The following is a 26,532-nucleotide window of genomic DNA, read 5'->3' as shown; positions in this document are numbered from 1 at the left end:
ATAAGCATGATGCTTATAATTCCTATATATCAAGCATGAGGAAAAGTATACATTATCTGTTATTTTTATGCCAAACATAATAAGTTTAGATTTTTCTAGAGTATATTGTTTCCATACCATTTAGAAATATAAAGAAAGGTAAACTTTTCTATAATACCATTATGATTGTAAACATGTAGATATATTATAATCTCTCTTTCTTCTAAATGTTTTTTAACCTGAATATCTTTTTCTTATAAATTTATCAAATTTCTAAGCTTCAACTAGCAAAGAGAGGGTATCTTAAGTTATTTCTATCTTTACTGCCTCATCATTTCATAAACTTAGTTTTGTTTCTTCCATTGATTATTCTTTTTATGCTTATTAAGACATTTCTAACATCTTCTTGCTGCTCATTTCTCTGAGGAATTGCTATTCCTCTGGCTTTCCACCGAATCCCTGCTATACACTACCCTTCCTTCTCACTTTGGCTCTAGCTGTTCATTTGTCAAATCCACAAGGTAGAGACTTTCAAAGTATTTTTTTTTCTCCTGAGTAAAGTGTCATCACCCTTACCTCCTGCTCTTTGTCTACTTAGAATTAATTTCTTGAGAGGCATAGGATTCAGTGCAAAAAAAAAAAATATTGTTGTAATGAAAGTCTTGTATGTATTAGTTTGTGATTTATAATTTGTTTCATCAAGTATAAAACTCAAAACTATAAATGTCAAGTGTTAACTGGTACAGCTTAATCAGTCATTTGCAATTTTGATGTCAGTCTATTAACCTACTGACTAAAAGGGCATCAGAGGGTCCTGGCTTGCATTTGGTTTTGGAGTCCTCTATGATTTCTTTCCTAATAATGTTCACAGCAGTGTACCATTAAAGTTCTTTGCTTCAGTTCACATTCTGATTGTCCCTGAACCTGTAGGAAGGGTACTGTTGACTCAGACAAAATTTTGATCCATGTATTTTGGCAGGCATAATGTGTACTGCTGTGTAATCTCACAGTTGGCCTATTTTGTGCTTTTATAAAATAACCAATTCACAATATCTTAGTAGTTACCTAAAATTTCCTACCGTATTGAATACTTCTCTGCAAAGATTTAAGGGTTTACTTGTTTGTCAAACTTGCCTACTATAAATACTCCAAAAGTATAAACTGTCTTTGATATCTCATTTTTATTAACCAAGTTCTTAATTGTATTTGATGTCAATAACACAAAATCACAATAATAACATTAACAATAGGCATTTCTGAATGAGTGAATCAAACTGTAAAGTGCCTAGAGACAAATGAAAAAAAAACAGCAACCACAATTGCGAAGTATATGTTCATATGGGAAAAGAGACATTGAAGAGACTTATGAATGGGCAAGCAAAGGCATTTTCTCGTGGTTATAAAACAGTAATTAGTTAAATCAATATATCTTCAAAATAGGAAATAATCATGTTAATTAAAATAGTGAAGAGATGGTCTTCAAGTTAGGAATCTAAGGTATACTTTAACATGTGAATATGAAAAATCAATGTACATTTTTTTCCTCAGACATCTGTGTGTTACATGCCACTGAGTTGGCTTTGACTCCTGTTGACTCTATGAATGAGTGATGTCCTCAGTGTTCTGGCTTTAATATATCCCTTCTTAGCACTTAATATATATATATATATATTGAATATATATGTTGATTTCAGAGAGGAAGGAAGAGGAGAGGTAGAAACATCAATGATGACAATCATCGATGGGCTGTCTCCTGCACACCCCTTCCTGGGGATTGAGCCTGCAACCCAGGCAGGTGCCCTGACTGGGAATCAAACTCTGATCTCCTGATACATAAATGGATGCTCAACTGTTGAGCCACATGAGCCGGACCCTGCTTTGCTCTTGTATAGTCTTGCCTGTGGCTTCCTTTTAATGGAGTTAATCCATTTCATATTTTTTCTTCCTCTTTTTCTGCTGCCTTCAGTTTTTCTCAGTATTATTAACTTTTCCAAAGAACCCTGCCTTCTCATGGTGTCCAAAGTAGGACAACTTCAGTTTTGCTTCCAGGGATGTTTCAGGCTTAATGTGATATAAGACCCACTTGTTCATCTTTCTGGCAGTCCAGTGTACTTGTAGACTTTCCTCCAATACCATATTTCAAATGAATCAATTTTACTTTCTAATCAGCCTTCTTCACTGTCCAACTTCCACATCTGCACATAGTAGTTGGAAAAGTGAGATGTAGATGATCTTAGCCTTGGTCTCTAATAACACGTCTTGCTCTTGGTGATCTTTCCAAATTTTTCTATTGCTGCTATTCCCAGGTCAATAAAATCTTTAACAATTTCAATGTCTTCACTGTCTATACTAAAGTTGGATATTTTTCTGTAGTCATGATTTTTGTCTTCGTGATGTTCAAATGCAGCCCTGATTTAGCACTCTATTCTTTTACTTTCAATAGAATTAATTCCAAATCATTGCTACTTTCTGCCAGTAAGATGTTGTCATCTGTATATCTTATATTTCTTCCACCAGTATTAATTCTCCTTCCTCTGAGTTTATCCCAGTTTTTAATAATACTTGTGTTGAATACACATTAAACAGATAGGGAGATAAAATATAAATGGATATTATCAGTAGCTAACATACTTGAGATTGCCAGTTCCACTGCTTCCTAATTATGATATATTTTAAAATCTTTAGTTTACACATTTATAAATGTATCTAACTTGATCCTTACAATTCTATAAGGTATATTGCTATCCTATCTACTTATTTTATTTTATTTATTTTTAATAAATCTTTATTGTTTAGATTATTACAGTTGTTCCTCTTTTTTTTCCCCATAGCTCCCCTCCTCCTGGTTCCCACCCCACCCCATACCCATTCCCCTCTCCCCACTGTCCTCGTCCATAGGTGTAAGATTTTTGTCCAATCTCTTCCTGCACTCCCACACCCTCTTCCCCCCGAGAATTGTCAGTCCACTCCCTTTCTATGACCCTGATTCTATTATATTCACCAGTTTATTCTGTTCATCAGATTTTTTATTCACTTGATTTTTAGATTCACTTGTTGGTAGATATGTACTTGTCACTTTGTTGTTCATAATTTTTATCTTTACCTTTTTCTTCTTCTTCCTCTTCTTAAAGGATACCCTTCAGCATTTCATAAAATACTGGCTTGGTGGTGATGAACTCCTTTAGTTTTTTCTTATCTGTGAAGCTCTTTATCTGACCTTCAATTCTAAATGATAGCTTTGCTGGGTAGGGTAATCTTGGTTGTAGGTTCTTGCTATTCATCACTTTGAATGTTCTTGCCACTCCCTTCTGGCCTACATTGTTTCTGTTGAAAAGTCAGCTGACTGTCATATGGGTACTCCCTTGTAGGTAACTGACTGTTTTTCTCTTGCTGCTTCTAATATTCTCTCTTTGTCTCTTGCCTTGGCATTTTAATTATGATGTGTCTTGGTGTGGTCCTCTTTGGATTCCTCTTGTTTGGGGTTCTCCACACTTTCTGGACTTGTATGTCCATTTCTTTCACCAGGTAGGGGAAATTTTCTGTCATTATTTCTTCAAATAGGTTTTCAATATTTTGATCTGTCTCTCTTCTTCTGGCACTCCCATAATTCAGATGTTGGTACGCCTGAAGTTGCCCCAGAGGCTCCTTACACTATCTTCATATTTTTGGATTCTTTTTTCTTTTTGCTTTTCCGGTTGGGTATTTTTTGCTTCTTCGTATTTCAAATCTTTGACTTGATTCTTGGGATCCTCTAGTCTGCTGTTGGATCTCTGTATATTATTATTTATTTCAGTCAGTGTATGCTTAATTTCTAATTGGTCCTTTTTCATATTCTTGAGGGTCTCATTATATTTTTCAGAGGTTTCTAGAAGATTCTTGCATAATCTTATAACCGTGGTTTTGAACTCTATATCCAGTAGTTTGCTTTCCTCCATTTCTGTCATTTGTGACCTGTTTCTTCGTCTCCACATTTTGGCTGCTTCCCTATGTTGATAGAGTGGCCTTGTGTGCTAGGTGTCCTATAGGGCTAGTGGTTCAGCCTCCCCAATTACCTCAGGTGGACACTCTTGGTGCACCCCTTTGTGGGCTGTGTGCACAGTCTTGTTGTATTTAGGCCTTGATTGCTGTTGATATCACTGGGAGGAATTGACCCCCAGGCCAATTGGCTGTGAGGACCAGCTATGTCTACAATGGGAGAACTTTTGTGCTGGAGACACCCTTATAGGACTGGACTTGCTTCAGTGGGGCTTTGGTGCTCACCAAGTCTCCCCCTTGAGTGTTGCTTATGGATGTGAAGAGTTACAATCTGGTATGGTCTCACACTGACCACTGGGTACACTGACTCTTGGATCCCCAAGGAGGTCCAAAATCAGCCACTGCATGAGACCACCCAGCAGGAGCTACAGAGAGATCTGCAGATTCCTCCTCTTTGTTTGGGTTTTGGAAGTGCCCAGATGAGGCCCAGATGTCAAGCAAGACTTCTGCTGCAGGGTCTTAGGCCTTTTGGAAGCTTTGGAGTTCTCTGACCCACCTGCAGTTTTTAGGTTTTAGGTTGCAAAATGACAGGCCATTCATATGCAAAAGCCTCTGGGCACAGCTTGGGTGGGGTTGTAAATTGGGTGGGGAGGGGTCTCAGGGAATCACCAGGGCAGAGAAAACAGCAGTGGTTGCTAGTCAGCCCTTCCCTGGAGAGGTCCCCGGGTCTCTGTGTCCCACAGCCCTGTGCAGGAACAATGATCGCTGCGAGAACCTCTGAGAGAAAGCCACCCTTGCGTTCTGGCCAAATGCTCCCCATATGAGTCTGGGTCCCCAGAGTTTCACCTGTAACTGGAGTTCAGAACAATCAGGAGCTTGTATCTCCCTCCACAGCGCACCCAGTTGCCAGCCCATTTTACATGCCTCTGTATCTTCGCACTTCTGCACCTCTGCACCTCCTACCAGTTTCAATGCATTTTTTTTCTTTCCTCCTAGATGTATAACTTCCACTCAACCAGCTTTCCTGTGGTTCTGGATGATATTTGTTTTATCTTTTACTTGGAGTTTTGATATGGTTGTAAGAAGCAGCAAGTACAGGTGTTTACCTATGCTGCCATCTTGGTTGTCCCCCTCCTATCTACTTATTTTAATACTAGAGGCCTGGTGTATGAATTTGTGCACCATATGCACCGGTAGGGTCTCTTGGCCTGGCCTGCAGGGATCAGGCTGAAACCAGCTCTTCAACATCCCCTGAGGGGTCCCAGATTGTGAGAGAACAGTTCTCAGGTGACACACCTCAGAATTGGGCCCCCTCCTCTCTGGTTCCATGTGTGTCACCTGAGAACCAGAGCTGCCAAGTCACCACAGCTAAGGAGCTCCTGCATTGAGCTTCTGCCCCCTGATGGTCAATGTACATCATAGCTACCGGTTGGATGGTCAGATAGTTGGACGGTCACTTAGGCTTTTATATATGTATAGATGAGGAAAATGACATTAAGAAAGATAATTTCCCATAGTGACTAATAGGTTACACAGCTAAAACTATAAGTCCCATTAGCTTTCCGTGAAAATTTTACTTTCTCACATTTCTGAGACAAGTTATTATTATGTTTTTTTATAGAGTCAGAAATAAAATATAAATAACTAAGTCCAATAAGAACATGTAAAGTCATAAAGGCTATATTTTAATGGTATGTTTGCATAACTACTGTTTTATTTTCCCAGAAATGTCTGTATTAATTTCTACATTGTTTTTGAAATCATGCTTAAATTAGATCTTTAGTATAATTTAATTTAAATTTAGTATAATTTAAATTGTTTTGTTTGGGTAAATTTTATATAAAGCCTTAAGTTCTCAATAACTACAGTCATTTGGAATTAGTGTTTACATGAACATTTGAACTCATGAATTAAAATTTGTGTTGTTTACTTTTGGTTTGCATTCTCCTGGATCTCAAATTAGAAAGACTCAGATTGTTAACAACATAAAAATGCATTTTCATGTCTCATGTTAAAGAGAGTAAATATAAACAATATAGATTAATACAAGTTTTTAAGTGCAAGATGCTAATTTGAGCTCCAAATATCAAGATAGTTGGATGTATTGGAGACCAGGTGGAAGTGCAAAGAATACTTCTCCTTGATATTGACTCTTCGCTAGATCAATAGCAGTTCCAAATGTAGTACAAAGCAGACAAGATTTAACAGGCTCTAAATTATTGAGGCTAGTGCGTTGTTGCTAGAGAGTTCATTAACAATCCCATCAATACAGTGAGGTCCATGGACATTAGTAAGAGCTTCATGGAACATTTTAAAAGAGAATGAGGTATCTCAGTGGACTGATCTTAGTGGGGAAATTTAATTAGGTAAGAATAATTACATTAGTTAAATGAAACTTTTAATTGAAAACCTGTTGGCATTTTTTAACCTGCTTCACAGCTGTCCCTTAATCATTTATATGTAAAAAGTGAAGTTTCTCTACATGGTGTTTAAAAAACATTTAAACATCTTGAGTTTGTATATAAATATTTAAAAGAGTTTAGAAAGTGTGGCAGTAAAAACAAATAGGATTTTATGCTTGGAAATGGTGCGTTTTAAAGATACATGTAGGAAAGAAAGACAATTATATAGAAAATATTCATGGTCAATACATATAATTCTTGGAAAGAGTGCAAAATAGTTATCTTCTGAAGCTTTCACAGGTACAACTCCATGGACTGAATTCTTACCTTATAAAGGCTTACACAGAAAGCCTGCTGTTTGTAAAATTATCTTGTTGAGTGTTGTTAGGGAATGTGGCCTCCAGGGAGAGCTCTTGGAAGATGGAAAGCTCAAAATTGTATAATGTAAACATAAAGAACCGATGAAAATTCTTACTGTCAAAATTAGCATTGGCCACATTTTAGAGTATGTTTTGCTAGTTGTTCGAAATAAGTTAACTATTTCTTTTTTGAAGGGGGTAGCTTTTAGCTTAAGTCAGAGAGCATAAGTTTGAAGAGACATAGGCATGTATTCAAATCCACAGAGTCTAAGGAACATCAAACAAATGGATACATGAATTACGCACAGCATTAGTCCTGGCCTGGGCCCTTTCTTTGCTGAATCCCAGCAACACTGTCATCACGTGATGTCTCCTGCACTTGATCTTCAGAGCGTTGCTGAACTTGAATTTTCTTTCTAACTCATCAATTTGACTGTGAGGCTGAACCCATTCTATTATTTCCTTTCTTCTTTTTAAATCTTCCCTTTAAGCTCTTATCCATTTTAGTCCTCTTGGGTACTAGATCCTGTATGGGTAGCTACAAAAATTCTTATTTCTTTTAAAGGGTTTCCATCTTGAAGTTTCTGGAGTCTCCTTTTATTCAACTAATTGGCAACATAGGAATCTCTCTGATTAGTTCAAAACATAAAGTATAGGCATGTCTGTGTTCTGACTGTACAAGAAGATATAAAAGAAGGTAAAATATTGGGTATTACTGAATGACTGGGTAGGAGAGAAAAAGAGTTTTACTAGTAATTTTTCTCTGCAGAGTAGCAGGAGGCTGAGGTGGGTTTTCATATGGGTGAGAAATTTAACATTGACAGTTTTTATTGAGTAGGCAGAAATTGCATAGAGTAATAATACAATGATTGACCAAAGTAACTTTTGATTTCCATTATTTATTAATTTATATGAAATGTTGATACAAAAGTTTGTTATAAAGCACACAAAGCATAGAGAACTATGGGGGTAAAGATATATAAATTAAGATTACACTTATATTACAAAGGCCAAAATAAGGTCAAAATGAAATGCGAGTTTTCTAGAATACAATTGTAATACAACTTTAAAACCCACTGGGTTCTAACCCATCCTCTTACAAAGAAAGAAATTGAAGACTAGAAAAAATGTGAGTTAGTTTTGTCCAGGTTTACATGGCTAGTATGCAATTATCTGTCCAACAGCAGCTCTTTGTTTTGTAACAAATGCAAGACATTTTACTGTTTTTGTCATTTATTTATTCTTTGATACTAAATGTGTCACCTAATGCTGTGTATTCAGTATTTTCTTTTTGAGCTCTGAATTGTGGTGGTGTGTACATACCACATTTTATAAGAATCAAGTGGTTGTATGATAATTTTCTTCCTGCTCATCTACTTCCTGAACTCGGTCTGTTTTTGAACAGCATGAGGCCTGTTCCTTCATTTAGGCTAACAGTGGGTGTAGAAAGGTTGTAACATTATACTTTTTAAATAGATTCCTTCTTTTGGATAGTATCCATATTGAAGAGATTATTGATCTGGTTGTCGCCATCGTCGTCGTCGTCGTCGTCATCATCATCATCATCATCATCATCTAACACCTGCCTATATACCATGTGCCAGGGATTGTGCAAACTGCTTTAAAGTATTATCTCATGCAGTCTGTGCACCCCATGCAGCTGCCAGTAAAGAGCTCCATTTCAGAATAGTACAAAGAGCCAGCAACAGAGAAAGCCTAATGGCAGCTGCAGTGTAACTGGGAGAATTGTCTCTGACAATTGGCTCCCAACTGGGTCTGAGGACATTTCTTCATCAGTCCCTCTGTTCTGTTAGCACCTGCTCTGTGCCGGACAGAGTGCTCGGTGCAGTGTGCCAGCTGAATGAGTGAGTACCAGCTTGCCTTCCATGGTGGCCCTTACTCTTGCTCAGAAGGGAGGTGATCTCCATCGCATTTAAGCTTGTGCTGACTCTACAGGAAGTTCTAGAGGTCAGAATCCACCCCTTTCCCCACCACCCTTTAGATCTGCATTTTCAAATTAAAAAATCGATAGCCAAAATTGTTTTTCTCCTGGAATTGTCTGTTTTTTAAAAGTGATGTTTTCTATATGGAAGTGTTATGGAAGATCATTTTTAATTTCCAATTAAAAAATGAGGAAACAAGGCAAAGGGGGATTTACATATTTTGATTATTTCTTTTAAATAAAAGATCGAGTCAATGAAAGAGCCAACATTTGTAAACTTAAATTCCATTTACTAGTATTAGACTGTTCTCTTTGTGCTATGCACTGAATTCAGATGGGAATTCAGAAATGAGCAAACTCTTAGACATAAGAGTTTCAGAATGGATCTGCCACCTGCCAGCTAGCATTCAGATCTCAAAGGGGACCTGCCTACACTTATTGAATGAAAAGATAAATGTGTTCACAGTACTGTTACTATAAATTCATTTAGAAACAGGACAGAGGCTGTACTCACATTCCTCCCAGGTCTGAATTGCTGGCAGATTTGGTTCACTGTACCTCTGGGAGGTAATATATTCTAACTAAATGGCGAAGTGTGACTGTTATTCAAAACTCCATAATATCTATTTCTTGTACAGTTTAAATGAACTTTTTGGTTGAATTAATCAATTTATTGGGAAAATGTTTTTATATTGTTACTATAGGTAAGACAATGTATGGAATATCAAGTGGGGTATTACAAAGAAAGGTATGGCTATTATCTGAAAAATGCTAATGAAGGAAAGATTAAACTTGAGAAAGCATAGTTTTATTAAAGCTAGAATGTGCAATGAATAAAGAAAATACAAATCAGTGATGCTTGGTTCGGGATGTTTCCAGAATAAAATGAAATCTATAACCCATCTTCCCAGAAAAATGCATGATTACATTTTTTTAACTTTTCGATAGCTGTACTGGAGTAAAACTGACATACTATAACTTCTCAAATTTAAATTGTACACTTTTATAAGTCTGACATATGTATACACCAATGTAGCCATCGTTACAATCAATATATGAACAAAAATCACAACACTTTTAAGAGTGGTTACATTTACATGTAAATTATAGCATACAACATTGTGGATGTTTGGAGCCCAGGATAAGAGCCCAAATATGCACAAAGTGCTTTAGGGGGATGATATTGTCATACATGGAACTCTATGTATCATAATACAGAAAGTAAATTGAAGAGGCAATGTTTCAAGTTCCCCCAGTCAAATTCATTAGGGGCCCCCAAAGCCATGCTCCCTGGGGGATAGGACATTCCAGAAGAATGTCCCCTCCTTGGAACGAAAAATAAATAATTTTGAAAGCTTTTTGCTGAGAGAAGTTTTTAGTATATCTGAGAGATTTTATGTCCCAGTGTCCCCTCCTATGATTGTATGAAATTCAGAATTGCTCATTTCTAATTTTTTCTTCATGCTTACTGCAGATATAAGCTGTTTTATTTTTATACCTCCTAGAACATCTATCTCAGAACCTCACAAAAAATATGTTTAATGATCAGAAATAGAAATAACATGCGCACTCAACATGTACATAGTTGGTAATTAGTGCTCAGTACCAGAGTCTTCTGTAAATGAAATCTAAGTACATAGAAATATTTTAACTATTCACAGCATCCATTATTATTCCTGTTTTTACATATTAGGAAATGTTCCAATTATACATACAAAATAAAAAAAATATTACACAATAGTTATTTGATCATTTGAAACTTTTGAGAGCATCAGATTTCTCCGATTCTTCAATTGTTTAAAAACGTGCAGTGTGCTTTTTCAGAGCATAAAAGAAATGTAAGCATATATCCCTGTTCTTTCAATACTTTAAAGTTTTATCAGACACGAGGTTCCCTGAGATAGATGAAAATAGCACTGGGTGACTAAACCAATTTCTGTGGCAATAGCTCAGCCATAGATATTAGCATTTGTCACTCTTCCACCTGCATCCTAGTGACACACTCCATGTCTAAAAGTAATTAGACGAGGGATAAGATAAACCCACAAATACATTAGGGAGATGGTTAATGCATAATTAAAATGTATGCAAAGGCACTTTTCATGATCTTATAAGCTACCATTTGGAAAGATCACTACAGATTTGCTGAGACGTGTAGGACTGTATTGCACAATTTTAAAGGTTTGAAAAACCAGATTTTGACTGACAGACGTACATTCTTTGTAGGTTAACTAACTTATTTTAGGAAGAAAAATAAAGTTCCAACTCCATTGTAGTCTGAGCTAGGATCTCTGGGGGGTTCCAATTGCTATCGATAGATGCTTGACCCAGCTTTGAAGCATGGAGATCTGCACGGAGCTCTGTCTGTGCCTATCTAATCGTGCTTTCTTCTGGGCTGTATTCCCAGGGTGAACAGATATCCTAGCTTTCCAAAAAGTGTGATCTATTTATATATAAATGAGTAATTATCCTTGAAAGAGAGAAAAATAGGACAGATTGTTTTGTCTTCACTGCTGACTTTTTTCTCTGCTTAGCTTTTGTCTTTGTAGTTTAGGATGCGAATGACTACAACTTTATCTCACCCCCCCATATGAATTTTAATAGCCAAACTGTACACATTTTTAATTTTAATTTAATTTGTTAAATTGCAATTATGCTTAACCTTGAAACTTTCTTTAAAGATAGCTATGATCTAGAAAGAAAAAATCTGACTTGGGAACCAAATGAGCTTCTATTTGAATATCAGCTCAGAGACATCCTTCCTCTCTATGGGACCTGGGGACGTAATTGTCTCGTATTCAGCAGAGCCTCTGATAATACGAGCCCTGCTGCTATCATTTCCCCTCCACCATTTCTCACCGTTTCAGCGGGAATATCGCTTAGGAGGCAGTCCATTACAATAGTGCAGATGGTGGTTCTAAGAATTAGGCCTTGCCTGAATCTTGTTTCTAAGTCTTGTTTCTGAGTATTATTTCTTCCAGAGTCTTGTTATGAAAGTTTGGAGGGTAGTTCTAAGAGCTAAACTTGGCTTGACCCTTATTTTCTGAGTCTTGTTTCTCAAGGTGATAATATCTTGAGAGAATTACTTTAACCTTGCCAAGTTTCTAAAACCTATGGTCTTTGTGAGAATGCATGTAAAATAAAATGACATGGTTGTGTGATATTGAGGAAGCATGCAGTAACTTAATCTTATATAATAAAAGGGTAATATGCAAATTGACCCTAACAGCAGAACAACTGGGAATGACTGGTCACTATGACACACACTGACCACCAGGGGGCAGATGGTCAATGCAGGAGCTGTCCCCTGGTGGTCGGTGCACTTCCACAGGGGGAGCTCTGCTCAGCTCCAAGCCAGGCTGATGGCTGCGAGCACAGCGGTGATGGTGGGAGCCTCTCCCGCCTCCTCAGCAGCACTAAGGATGTCCGACTGCAGCTTAGGCCTGTTCCCCGCTGGCAAGTGGACATCCCCCGAGGGCTGCCAGGCTTCCAGAGGGATGTCTGACTGCCAGCTTGGGCCCGATCCCCCAGGGAGTGGGCCTTAGCCAGCAGGTGGACATCCTCCAAGGTGCTCCAGACTGCAAGAAGGCATAGGCCAGGCTGAGGGACCTCCCCCCCCCCCCCCCGAGTGCATAAATTTTTGTGCACCGGGCCTCTAGTGGTAATATAAAAATGATGACAAAGTAATTAACCTGTATGTCTCCTCTTCTTTTCTCCTATTCTGTTTTACCCCTCTCTTCTTCCTTTTTTTAAAAATATATTTTTATTGATGTTTTACAGAGAGGAAGGGAGAGGGATAGAGAGTTAGAAACATCGATGAGAGAGAAACATCGATCAGCTGCCTCTTGCACACCCCTTTACTGGGGATGTGCCCTCAACCAAGGTACATGCCCTTGACTGGAATCGAACCTGGGACCCTTCAGTCTGCAGGCTGACGCTCTATCCACTGAGCCAAACCAGTCAGGGCACCCCTTTCTTCTTTTTTTCTATTTTCCATTGAGAGAAGAGTCAGACAGGGATTATAGAGTCAATATAAGAGGGTGAAAGATTTAGCTAGAGCAGCTCAATTAATCTCTATCCTTTAGAGCTGAGAGTAAGAGAGGCCCTTTAAGCCTGATCCTGAAAGATACTCTGCCTTTGGAAAATCTTCTGAACAGCAACCGTATAGAGGAAATCTATTTCTTTCATGAATTTGTTCCTGGTTAACATTACTAACTTCCTAACTAACCTATTATTGTCCCAATACCAGACATTAATGTATTGTGTGTGTGTGTGTGTGTGTGTGTGTGTGTGAATTTATATTTATCAATTCTCCACAGTCTGTACCTTTCCTTACTTTGCAGTATATGTTTATGATGTGAATATTTATTGCTTATCAAAAATTATACATACTAGTGCTTTCAAGTTCTTATTAATATTTCTTAAATTTTGTAACTTCAAAAATCATTTGTATTATTTTGCTTTATTAAATGTAGAGCACTGAGCAAATATCTAGAGCAGCGGTTCTCAACCTGTGGGTTGCAACCCTTTCACAGGGGTCGCCTAAGACCATTGGAAAATACATATATAATTACATATTGTTTTTGTGATTAATCACTATGCTTTAATTATGTTCAATTTGTAACAATGAAATTGGGGTCACCACAACATGAGGAACTGTATTAAACGGTTGCGGCATTACGAAGGTTGAGAACCACTGATCTAGAGGAAGGATGTGAACTCTGGATAGACTGGATTCAAATCCAGATTCCCCTATATGATATGATCTTAGGCCAGTTACTTAAGTGTTCTCTGCCTCGATTTCCTATCAGATACAAATTCAGTGGAATTCCAACTGTACAGTGGTTATGAGAAGTAAAGGAAATGATTTAAGGAGAATGCCTCACACATAGTAAATAATAAACAATGTTAACTAATAATATTACTAATATAAATTTTCAAGCATACGCATTATTGTGAAAATAAGAAAACATTTTAGAAAACACTAGTTTCTTATAACTTTTCATGTTAAGCAAAATAAGCCAGTCAGAGAAAGATAAATATCACATGATCTCACTCATTTGTGGAATATAATGAACATTATAAACTGATGAACAAAAATAGATACAGAGGCAAAGAAGCATCAAACAGACTGTCAAACTTCAGTGGGAAAGCAGGGTAGGGATTCTGGGTGGGGGTAAGAGATCAACCAAAGGACTTGTATGCATGCATATAAGCATAACCAATGGACGCAGAAACAAGGGGGGGTGAGGACTTGTGGGAGGGTGGTTGGCCTGAGGGAGGTCAACGGAGGAAAAAGGAGACATATGTTATACTATATGCAATACTTTAAACAATAAAATAAAACTTTTAAAAAAGATGGAAGAATTTGCATATGTATAGTTTTGCAAAGAAGAAAGTAAAGGTAAGTCTGACAGGATATCAAATTTAAATGGAAAGTAAGCCCATATTGTCACATAAAAAACTGGTCTAAAAGTAGGATGAAAAAAATAAGCACCCTAACCTGATGAAAATACATAAAGAACAGTTTCAGAAGTTATAGTTCTTTATCATGAATCAACATATTTTAAACTGGTAATTGAGAAGTAATTTGATCAATAACTTTTTCACTATTTAAATTTTTTCTCTAGGACTTAACTTATACAATGGTTGGCAAAAGTAGGTTTACATTTGTGTGTATGTGAAACAGTTTATTCTTGTATTATTATTTATTAATTATTATGTTATTTTCCATTGAACAACTATAAACATACTTTTGTCCCCCTGTAGATTAATAAATATTGTATTTCTTTTATAAATACACTTAAAATCACAGATCTCAAATAGATTATTAACTAGTGTGTCTTCTGATCTAGACCCTGAAACTATGTCCACAAATGATTTTCAAACTCTGAATTAGGCAATTTTTTTTCCCTACCATTATCAATTTAGATTAGGCAATAAGTCAGTAACTCATGGCAGGATAATGGGAATATCATTGTTTGTGTTCTTTTTATTAATTTGTGGGAATAGATAAACGTTTCCATCCTGCCAATAATTGTATTGTTTTATAACTTCTTATCTTTAAAAAATAACTGTAAAATTTTAAGAAAAAATAAAATTCTAGTATTTACTTATTCCAAGATTAATCATAGGTATCATTTTAGTGTATTTTCTTCCCTTTGATTTTTTTTTTGGTTGTTGTTGTTGCACAATGTGCAATATGATAGTTAAGAGTGCCAGCCAAGAGCAGAGAGGCCATTTGAATCTGGTCTCTCTCCACTTCTTAGCTGTGTGACTTTGATTAATTAACTTCCCTCAACCTTGGTTTAGTCACTTGTAAAATGGAACAGCAGTCATGTTTTTATTTAGTCCCTATTGTGAAAATTAAATAAATACCCATGGCAAGTATTATAAAGATGTATGTAATGGTTAGTGATGGAAATATAGTTGTGTATTATCTATTTTTACACTTAGTAAATCACATCTAATTTTCAATCTAATTATTTTTCAAAACATGATTTTTAATGGTTATATAAAATATCATTGTGACATTACTGTTTTATTTTGAACATGCAGCAAGGTTTCCACTTTTATCTGTTAAAAATGAATAATGTAGGTAGCCTTTATTCTTATCTTTGATTTTCTTAAAGTAATTAATGAGTTCAAGAACATAGATTTTTTTAATGCTATATTGTGGTGCATATTGCAAAATGCCCTTTATCTTTCATTTAGTAGTGTCTGGAAGAGTTCTTTTTTCTATTCCTTTTAACAGTGATGTTTTAAAAATTAATTTTATTTTGACATCAAATGTGTCTTTTATATTTTGTAACTATTTTTATGACCACCTGTGTGGCATATTAAATATATCTTCTGATTGTTAACTCAGGTCAAAGACAAATATCAGTCTAAACCTCAGGCTCCCCATGCATGTTTATCAATCCCACTAGTATAGTTGTCACTATACAGTCCTCAAAGTATGTGAAAACAGTCAGCTGATACCTATAGAATAAAGGTTATGAACCTGAGCTCTATTCCCCAGAGATTTATGAACTATAAAATTGCATTATTATTACGTTCTGTCGTTGCATTGTGCTCCTTAGCTGCCTTCTGTTTTATGTGGTAGAGCTCCTTAGGATCCATTTGCATGAAAGGTACCCTGTGTACTCATTTTTGTATTGTATTGTGGAGAACGCTATAATCTGCAGGGTTCCTATTCATTTTGGAAATCATTTCACAGCTCACTAATTGTGTGAATGAGAAGAGGAAATACGTGCTTTTATTCCCAGGCATGCCAAGCAGATGGCCCAAAGTTCATTGCTACCAGCACTGTTAGTATGGCCCTCTTCTGTAGGTAGTGAGCCTGGCTTAGATCCATTAAACTCAATGTGAGGGTCCACTTCACACAGCATTGACAGCCACTGAGCCTCTGGTTTGTTATGACTTACAAACATTTTATTTTTTATCATCAACTTCTAAAGTGGTCAGCCAGTGGAGCAGGTGCAAACACAGTAGAATTCATATTCCTTTTACTTGAGAAGCCAAAATGAACTTTCATTCATATGGAAATTTTGGGAAAAGAAAACAGTGGAGGGGATTAAGCTTAGTTTCTTAAAAAGGGATTAATACATGTATTGAGATTCAAAACTGTAGCATCATTTCTGAGATTGGACCTTTTGAAAAATGAATTGAAGAAGAGATCAGAGTTTATATTTTTATAATTTAGGTGAATCTCCTACCATATCTTTTTTCTCCCTATACAAGAAAATTGTTTACTTATTAATCTTTATGTACAATATCTAATCTTTGTAGCCATTCCAAATGTTAACAATTGCATTCAGTGTGTGTGTGTGTGTGTGTGTGTGTAGTGAGACAATAAGATGGAGACAGAGGTAGTAACAAACATGAAGCAGTGAATGTCTTCATACATGTCTCTAACAGATATACTAGGACAACATGAAATTGGGTTATCACCTCAGGAAAAAAGATGGTTGTCAAATATTCTAATGGAGCTGATGTAGTAATTTGATCATAATATCTTATTTAAGATAACCAGGGCATGTGAAGGCACTGTTTTCTGGGTATCTCTTGCTCTCATCCCCTCCTTTTCTTCAATTCCAAGGCAACACCATGGGTTTCACTTGTGTTATTGACTCCATATTTCCTTTTTTTCTTGGCTTTCAGACTGACGCTGCTCTGATGTATGATGCGGTGCACGTGGTGTCTGTGGGTGTCCAACAGTTCCCCCAGATGACAGTCAGTTCCTTACAGTGTAATCGACACAAACCCTGGCGCTTCGGGACCCGCTTCATGAGCCTAATTAAAGAGGTATGTCAGGAGGTGCATATCTCCCCTGCCTATTTTGTTTACAAGCTGAATGCATTGAGATTTTTGCAGTTTTCTTAACAGGTGACCTTTTACTTTTATTTTTTAAATTAAACTTTCTCTCTTCACCATAGAAGCAAAATTAACACGTTTTACTTAATGATATGAAACAAAAGTGGGAAATTACTTGATAAATTAATGGACATCCTTCAAATAATCTATATTTGTGTAAACAGATAAAAATCTGTGACCTATGATGTATGGCATTGTTAGTTTCACCTTTTTGAATTTTTATATGTGTTACTTTTCATTTATGGGGAGATATAAATGTTTAAATAATGTGTGTTTATGTTTTAGGCAAAATAAGATGTAATGAATCTTCAACATGCATGCCATTTACACTACACTAAGTTATACCCACATTGCAAATCTTAAAGAACTATTATTTAGCTCTATATGAGTCAATATATCTAGTTATTTTAATTAACAGTTAACATAAAACATAATATATATTTATGAAAATGCAAAGTTTATATTGCATAATGCAACCATTCTTAAGGCCATATATTATTTCTTACTACATCTGTTGTAGTAATAGACTATGTACATACTGAGAAAGAAAAGGATATTCTTAAAAATCATACAAACACACAGACACACACACACCTTTTGTCTATTCTTCCTATTATGAAGGAAATTCCTTTGTCAGCTTAGGATACTTTTCATTTGATTAAAATAGGAATATTTATATGAAAGTTTAACTATTTAATCTTTGCTATGAAAAATCACAGGTTTTCTTATCATATAAAATTTTTCATTAATGGCTTACAAGAAATCATCAGTTCATCATATAATTAATTGTTCCTTATGAAAGTGAAAGTGCAAATAGGATCATAATTAAAAATCTCCAGGTCTTTGGAAAAGAATATCCTTAAACTTTCCTTGTGTAATTCTTATAGGACTCTTAGATAGGTGACCTGGTACTCCCTGCAGAACATGCTTTTCATTTATTGTTCCACCTTTACATTTACTGCAGATTTAAAAGAGTATGAGAGCTGCAAACTTGGTGCACAGCTGTGGCTAGTTGAAGAATAGCTTTTTCTGAATGCAGCACTTGATTATTGAGGCATGTGCCAAACATCCCTATAAAAAGCAGTTGTATGAAACTCACTAATGTATTTATTGTAGGGTGTTAGTGAGGACCTTGTCCACTAAATCACACAATGCCCCCTTTCTGAGTTCCAAAAGGAAACATTTCTCAGGTCTCAGTGCCAGGGAAAGCTGTGCTTCTCCTGGGGAGTTGCTATGTCTTAAATCATGGACCCTGTATATTTTTTTCATCCTATTTTCTTTATTCTGGTTGCTAGGAAGTTCAAGATTGAATTTGTGATTGATTGTTATTAGATGTACAGTTTTACCTGATGTAAATTTTCTCGTGCTGTCTGTATCCCACATTTGTTTTGCTGCTCTACACTTTTATTCTTGTACTTCTTGATCACCTCATCTATTTTTATACTAATTTGCATTTTTGTTAATTACCTGAAATTATTTTATTTGGAAGAAGTTGTATTAAAAATACATGTTTCTTCCTTGTTAGAGACCAATTAATACATGTTTAAGCTTACTGATGGTATGTTACAATGTGCATATATTCATGTATTATGATTTTTCCTATTTTATTTACAGTTAATCATCTTAAACTATTTTAGAATATCTACCTATAAGTACCAAAGAAATACATGAAGCCTAAGGAATATAGTGATGATAACATCCATTTGTAGTCATTATTTAAAATTTCCCCCATGATCTACTGGGTTTTATTTCTTTGGGATCTTGGTGTATATTCTTTCAAACATTATAGTTGTGAGTATATGTTATATTACTTAAATTTTTCATATATAACTTTTTTCAAGTTATTTTCACATGAAAAATAATAGAAAACACCTATTTGGGACAAAATAGCCAGCAGAATGGGAAAACTTCATATAAATATATATATATATATATATATATATATATATATATATATAGCCTGTTGCACGAAAAGATTTGTGCAATAGGCCTTCCTTTCCCCCAGTTGCCAGCACCAGTTTTCCTCTGGCACCTGGGACCCAGACCTTTGCTCTGGCCGGAGCCACCTTCAAGCCTTTGCTGCTCCAGCCGGAGCCACCTTCTATCTTCACTCCACTGCTTCATGCCTATGTATGCAAATTAACCGCCATCTTTGTTGGTGGTTAATTTGCATATCTCGCTGATTAGCCAATGAGAGGTGTAGCGAAGGTACAGCCGATTACCATGTTTGTCTATTATTAGATAGGATATATATATATATATATATATATATATATATATATATATATTTTTTTTTTAAGACCAGATATTTATTTACCATTGAGAGGTGAATACATAAGTAAATTATTATATATACTTCCTTCTGCATGGAGATCTCCTACAGGAGGAACTCTAACTTATCTGAAGTAATTTTCATACATTTTCCCATTTATCACTTAAGAAAAACTAAAGTAATAAGTTAGTTACTCTAAGGGGGAAGTGCATAATCGAAGTCCTATAACTAGGTTTTCCTAGTGTCAGTTTCTTTCATGTGGTAAAATAAATTTATTTTCACATTAGTATGAATTTAAGAGTGCTTTTTTATAACAGTAATTCTTTTTATAATCTCCAGTGATAGATTCACTATTTCCTATTTGATAAAAAGTGACTAAATTCTTCTTACTTTGCTAAACAATGTTTTCTCTTTTTAAATTCCATAGCAATGTAAGTTTATGAGATGTGATGAAAAGGTTTTCTCTTTTTTTCCTGGAAAAGTGTTTTCTCTTCCTTTACTTACTTACTAATCTTTTTTTTTTCTCTTTCCACAGGCACATTGGGAAGGTCTCACAGGCAGGATAACTTTCAACAAAACCAATGGCTTACGAACAGATTTTGATTTGGATGTGATCAGCCTCAAGGAAGAAGGGCTGGAAAAGGTACGTTAGGCATTCAGCTTATTTACTTTAAGTTATTAAATGAAACACACAGACATACAGTACAAGTGGGAAATAGAACTAAAATGCTAGATTTGAGGCATACAGTTACACCATGTGGAGATATTGGCAATGCAATGGTATATACCATGAGAGTTTAAAGAGAGAGTATCCTGGAGGCCCATGGATTGCTTGGGCAGAGATTGTAGTTTGGAATAATTTTAGTATAGAACCATGAATTTAAAACTATTCTGAGAGGGGAAGTGAGAGATGAGTTGTGGCAGAAGGCATTAACTTAACCCCCAGTAATTGTGTTAATTCAAAGAATAGTAGTGCATTGGGACTAAGATTTTAATAAGTAATGAGGCAACCAGATGACAAAGGTAAGAAGAGACAATAATAAAGGTAGAAATCAAATACTGGAGAAGAAATAAGTGGGATAAATTAACATTAGAAAGAAATTGGCACAAATCTCCTGGGAAGACAGATAAGGTATTGAGAACACGTTGAAGGCACGTTAGAGAAAAAGGATATTGAAATAGTTCACATCAAATGTTTTTAATAGCTTCAAAAATTAGTACATGAAGTTATCACCTAAAAGACGGAGGTGGGATTTAGTTTAGTCAGATCTTAAGAATAAGGTAAATATTTTTGAGATGCCATTGTGGCAAATTCGACTTTGAATCAGTAGAAATAGTTAAGTAACAAAAATTACTCTTTTTTAAAATTTAGTAGAATGGTTAAGAGATCAAGGACTAGATTCAGAAAAATTGGGCTCAAATCCTTGTTCTGCCATTTATAGACAGATTTTTTTTAATACCTCTAAAATAAAATGTCTTTAACTGCATCCTGGGTAATAGCAATATTTGCCTCATGATGACTAATAAGTCTTGTTGATTTTACTTTTATTTTTTCCTGAAAAGTATAGTTACCAATTAATAGATGAAAAGACAGAGTCCCTATCTAGATAGAGCTCTCAGTTTTGAAGGGTCACTGCATGGTGATTCAGGAGGCTTAAATTACAAGTCTAGTTCCATTGCACATGTGTGGACTTCATCCTTCTGCCCAGCTTCTCCAGAGCCAAATTCATCATCTCAAAAAGTAGAGTGCAAAGGGCTTCCCTCTTAGGCTGAAGTGAGACTTTCATGATCTCTAAAAAACAAAACAATACCTGGAAATACCTTCTTTAAGGGCCCAGACTAGAATTTTAACTATTCCCAATACTATCTATATGGGCCAAGGAAAATCAAGAAAGAAAAGGTGTGAAATTCTGGCTTTATACATTATGTCTTTTCATATTACTGCCTTTTCCTCATTTTGTCTTGGTCATCTTTGACCAGCACACTTCATTTAATCATCAGAGAACATCTATTTTGTGCCATAATGAAGGTTATACTCTAGTGAAGGAGACCTGCCAGTAATAAATAGACTCATAAAACTATAATTTTGGAATGGGCAGTAATAAGTGACCAAAAAGATATATTATCATTTGGATCATTTTCTGGAATATGAACCTTTGGATAGAAACAGTTAATAGGAATAAAGTTCACGCTTTTGATGTTTATAATGTGGAACAGATAAAGCAGGAAGAAACAGATTGTGTTTCCGACAGATAGTATGGACATGTTCGGGGAGATGAACTTGGGGTTAAAATTTTCCTATGGATACAACCTTTCCACTTAGATAGTGCCAATAGATCAATGTGAATCTTTTCCACTCTGTCTCAACAGGGACCTTGGGTGGAACCCAGCTCAGTTAGCCATGGTTCAAGAAGAGTCACCAATACCATTTACACAACCAGCCACATCTATCCAAAGAAGCTCACAGGGCCATGGAAGTGCCTCTGTGGAACAGATGAGGGAAAATAAAGGGGAAAAACCAGTAGGTAACTGCCTGTGTCAGGCAGTATACCATAATAGAACAACGTCTTTCTTTAAGAGTCCCATACTGAGTACTAATAGTAAGAAAAGGAAAATCAAACAGACCATCCAACCTCAGGGGGAAGGCAGGGAAGGAGGGGGTGGTAAGAGATCAACCAAAGGACCTGTATGCATTCATATAAGCATAACCACTGGACACAGACAGTAGGGGGGTCAGGGCATGTGCTGGAGGGTGGGAATGGCTGGGGAGAGGTCAATGGCAGTAAAAGAGACATATATAATACTTTAAACAATAAAGAATTTTAAAAAAAGGAAAAGGAAGATCAGATAAGTGGTTTTCCAAGCTTGAATTCTTCTGTTCAGTTCAAAGACCACAGCATATATTCTACTTTCAAAATATGTTTAGAATCCATCCGTTTCTCTCCACATCCATTGCTGAAATAAAAGTAAAGGGACCTTATACCTGGACATCTCCATTAGAGTCTCAACAAGCCTCTCTCTCCTAATCCCCCTAGTGATCCATTCTCAAACCACCGCAGCCAGCCAATATCTTTAAAAACAAATTGATGTCATTCCTCTATTCAAACCCTTCCATTTACAGTGCATTTCCTATCTCTCCCTCTCACCTCTCACTGTCCTCTTAGATGTTTTCTAAGCTCCAGCTACATTGACTTTTTTTTTTCATTTTCTCACAGATTTAAAGTTTTCTATTACTTGGTAATAGAGTTTCTCAGTCTGTAATACACATCTCTATCCCCTTTGCCTGACTAATTCTTATTCATTCTTAGGGTAGCTGCTTAAATATTATTTCCTTAGATAGGCATCCCCAAAGTCTCTATTAAATTTGAGTTTCTCAGAGTACCGTATACCATTCCTTTCTGATACCTACCACAATATATATGTATTTACATGTACACTTTTTAAAAGGCTGTGTTCCTAGCAAGAATACATGTCCTGTTAAATGGAAAAAATGTATTCTTACCCACTACTTATATATTCAAGACCTAGAAAAGTGTCTGGCACAAACTACATCCTCAAGAAATATTTATTGACTATTGAATGAATGCAGAACACTATGTGAATCATAAGAAATACTTCATCTGGAATGCTACACAAGTGTCTGCTGCAAAGCTATTCTCTTAGCCTAGTTTTTTTTCTAGCGTTGCTCCATACCTACAGAGTGAGTACAGAGAAACCCTGCAGTTAGGCAGTCCTTAGGTTGGGGTGGTGGGTCAGGGCATCCAGGGGTAAAGGATCTGATAGTGCAGAAGACAGCACTGAAGTCTGAGCTTATAAGGAAGCACATCACACCAGGCAAATTTACTCCCCTACATTGTGTAATGTAATACTTTCTGACACTCCAATATTACATCAAAGAGTAAAAATAATCATCATTCTATTTGTATACTGTTTCTTCTTATAAATATGTGGTGTGGAAATAAAGGCCAATCAAATGAGAACAAACAGTAGTTATTATTCAGGGCTTGCAAGGGAGCCAGCCACCGTCACTTTCATCTGGCAGAGATTTAAGGGCAGGCAGGAGAGTGGAAAAGCTTTAGAGCAGAAAAAGGGGAATTTCTCAGGGGTCTGAGGAAACTGGAAGTATACTAACTACAAGTAGGCATCTTGGGTGATTGGTTGGAGGGCATACTTAACTTTCTTTGCTAGATTCTGAGTACAAAAGGGAGGAGGGGAGCTGAACAAATTTTAATTATTCTGGGCAGATAGCTGCAGAGTTTGTAGCTTGTAGTTTGTCGACAGAAGATAATTTCTCCAGAGATTCTGGGCCAAAGTTCTATTGTCACACATGGTCTGACCATTATCTGTTTGTGTAGTCAGTCTTTCAGTGGAATTATTTGGTGTCACTTAGAAGGAGAGGGGAAAAAGTAAGGCCAAGGGAAATTGAGGAAATACAAAAAATTTCTTTGTAATTCATAATTAAATGGGGTATTTTTGTTTTGTTTTTTAGGTTTTGTATTGCTTTCAGAATGTATAACTAGGACGTCATTTATCATTAGGAATGGTTTAATCTTACCTCTGAAGCTTCGATATGTGGTTAGGAAAGACCAGCTTCAGATGGAAGAAAACACTTGAAAAATGGCATAAAATGTTAAGAATATTCAGAAGGTTCTTATAATATAACTTCAAAAGGATTCTGTTTAGAGCAAAAACAATTGAAAAGATTTTACACAAAACATGTTTGAATTGAGATAATGACACTACATGATAATGGTGCATTTCCATTGCAAGATGAAATATCTAGAGGCCATTTGGGGGAAAATAACCACTTATACTTAAAACAATTCTTCTAAGAAACTATAATGCAATAATAAAATCACTGAATTCTGGCAGACATTGAATTTTTTAATTGAATGTCCTTTGTCATCACTATGTACATCATCAGATGCTTTCCAAGGGGGAACAAAATCACTCTTGCCCCTTCACTTTTTCAGTTGCTTAAATGGATTTTTATTGCACGAGAGGATATTTGCTTCTAAGTAGATGTGTTAAAATAAAATCATTCTGTGTACCTCTCCTGTCCCTTCTTTAGTATCAAGGTTTTTCTATCTGTTCTAGTTATTTTTCTGGTAATGTCTTGCATGTTACATTTATATTCAAAGAGAACTGGGAGAATAAATTTATTTGTCTCTTTGACAGAGAAAGAGCCTGATACATTCTTATTAAAAGTGTTTTATTTTAATACTAGAAGCCCGTTGCATGAAGATTCGTGCAATAGGCCTTCCTTCCCCTGGCTGCTGGCACCGGTTTTTCCTCCGGCATCCAGGACCCAGGCCTTTGGTCTGGCCTCGAGGCTTGGCTTCTCCGCTTGGTCCGCAGCAGCAAGGCTTGGCTTCTCCGCTCAAGCCACAGCAGTGAGGCGGAGCGGAGAAGCTAAGCCTCTTCAGTCTTCAGTCATTTTCAGTCTTTGCTCTGTGCCTGCATATGCAAATTAACCACCATCTTATTTGGGTTAATTTGCATACTCACCCTTATTGGCTGGTGGGTGTAGTGGAGTGACACCAATTTGCATGTTTCTCTTTTATTACTGTAGATTATATTTATTAAAAAACATAATAATGAAAAGAATATATTTCTCTTGGTAAAGGCCTGGTGTTTAGGTCTATGGACAATTACACCATGTGTTTGCCTCATCACACTTTTATAATAAAATCAGCTTCTATCTTGTGTATCCTTAGAGAAAATCTTGTAAAAGAAAAGAGGCCATCTTATGGAATGTTTATCAATTTCTCCCAAGTTAAGAGTCCAAATAAATAATATAAAGGAAAATAATTTATATTTGCAAACCTTTAAAAGTTTAAATGTGTCATATTTATTTTCACGTTAAGCTTCATTCCAACTTTTAAAGTCTTTAGTTTCTGGCCCTAGCTGGCTTTGCTCAGTGGATAGAGCATTAGTCTGTGGACTGAAAGTCCCAGGTTCGATTCTGGTCAAGGGCACAAACCTTGGTTGCAGGCCTGGGCCCTGTTCGGGGCTTGTGCACAGGCATCCAATCGATGTGTTTCTTTCAAATCAGTGTTTCTCTCTGTCTTCCCCTCTCTCTCACTCTCTCTAAAAATCAATGGAAAAATATCCTCGGGTGAGGATTAAAAAAAATCTTTACTTTCTTCATATCCACTTTTGCACTGGGACTCACTAGTACAGAAATTGCTAACAGCAATCCATAGGCTTCTTACTGAAAACTTCAAAATTTTGATAATACATGGAGAGGGTTAGAATTAGTGAAACCCTGCCTGTCTAAGTTTAGAGCCAAAAATGTTCCAGGATCAAGACGTTCAAATTGCTTTTTGAAGAATTTTTTGTAGAGTATACATTTTAGGAAAAAGCAGTAATTTTCTAATAAATCTTTGCTATTGACTTTTCTCTCTTGTCCGCAGAATCCTGTACTTATTAACTCCCTATGAAAAAGGTTTCTGAATGGAATTTATAGACTTCAAAATTAATTTTGAACTGAAAATGATGAAAATATTCCTTTGACAGATTTTCAGAGACCTGATGCATAGCAGTTTGTATCTTTCTTTCTTTAATGGCATTTGATACATACCCTGGTCCCCATGGCAACAGTAACCCCCAGCTTTCCTGGGAACTGAGGTTTGTTTTGCCTCCCTGTAGGAAGGCACTGCTAATGGTAACAGTAACCTTCCAGCCTGTCAGAAACGAGTTGTTTGATTCTTAAAAAGCAAAAATACATCCTGAGCAGGATCCAAGTGTAGTGTCTCTCTTTGGAGATGTTAGCTATTTAATTTGTTACACTATTATATGTAATTTGCCTTGTCTCAGAACTGGACAGACATATTTTGTTTGTGTGTCAGTCTGTTTATAGTTATTATTTTGCTTGATAATGTTTAATCTTCAGGATGGTAAAATAGTTAAGAAAGCTATTTACAGATGATTTTTTTAAAATATATATTTTATTGATTTTTCACAGAGAGGAAGGGAGAGGGATAGAGAGCTAGAAACATGGATGAGAGAGAAACATCGACCAGCTGCCTCCTGCACACTCCCCACTGGGGATGTGCCCACAACCAAGGTACATGCCCTTGACTGGAATCGTACCTGGGACCCTTCAGTCCGCAGGCCAACACTCTATCCACTGAGCCAAACCTGTCAGGGCTACAGATGATTTTTATGTTTAGAAACTAATAGTATTACTTTATCGGAGCACACACAATTTTGATTTTTCATCCA

The 26,532-nt window shown here is 36.2% G+C and overlaps 1 protein-coding gene across 4 annotated transcripts in view; it reads left to right on the top strand.

Annotated features, from left to right (window-relative positions):
- The window catches only part of GRIK2 (glutamate ionotropic receptor kainate type subunit 2), a 567,104-nt gene that overhangs the window by 335,734 nt on the left and 204,838 nt on the right, over positions 1-26,532 (top strand). For all 4 annotated transcript variants that reach the window (XM_036318053.1, XM_036318054.1, XM_036318055.1 and 1 more), the window contains 2 exons: positions 16,821-16,964; positions 19,841-19,948. In XM_036318053.1, coding sequence (XP_036173946.1) covers positions 16,821-16,964; positions 19,841-19,948 — 252 coding nt within the window. The remainder of the gene's footprint in view (positions 1-16,820; positions 16,965-19,840; positions 19,949-26,532) is intronic.

This window comes from Myotis myotis, unplaced genomic scaffold (genome assembly GCF_014108235.1).
Source record: "Myotis myotis isolate mMyoMyo1 unplaced genomic scaffold, mMyoMyo1.p scaffold_m19_p_7, whole genome shotgun sequence".
Classification (NCBI taxonomy): domain Eukaryota; kingdom Metazoa; phylum Chordata; class Mammalia; order Chiroptera; family Vespertilionidae; genus Myotis; species Myotis myotis.
The sequence above is the reverse complement of the archived record's forward strand: the minus strand, read 5'-3'. Positions and strand labels throughout refer to the sequence as shown.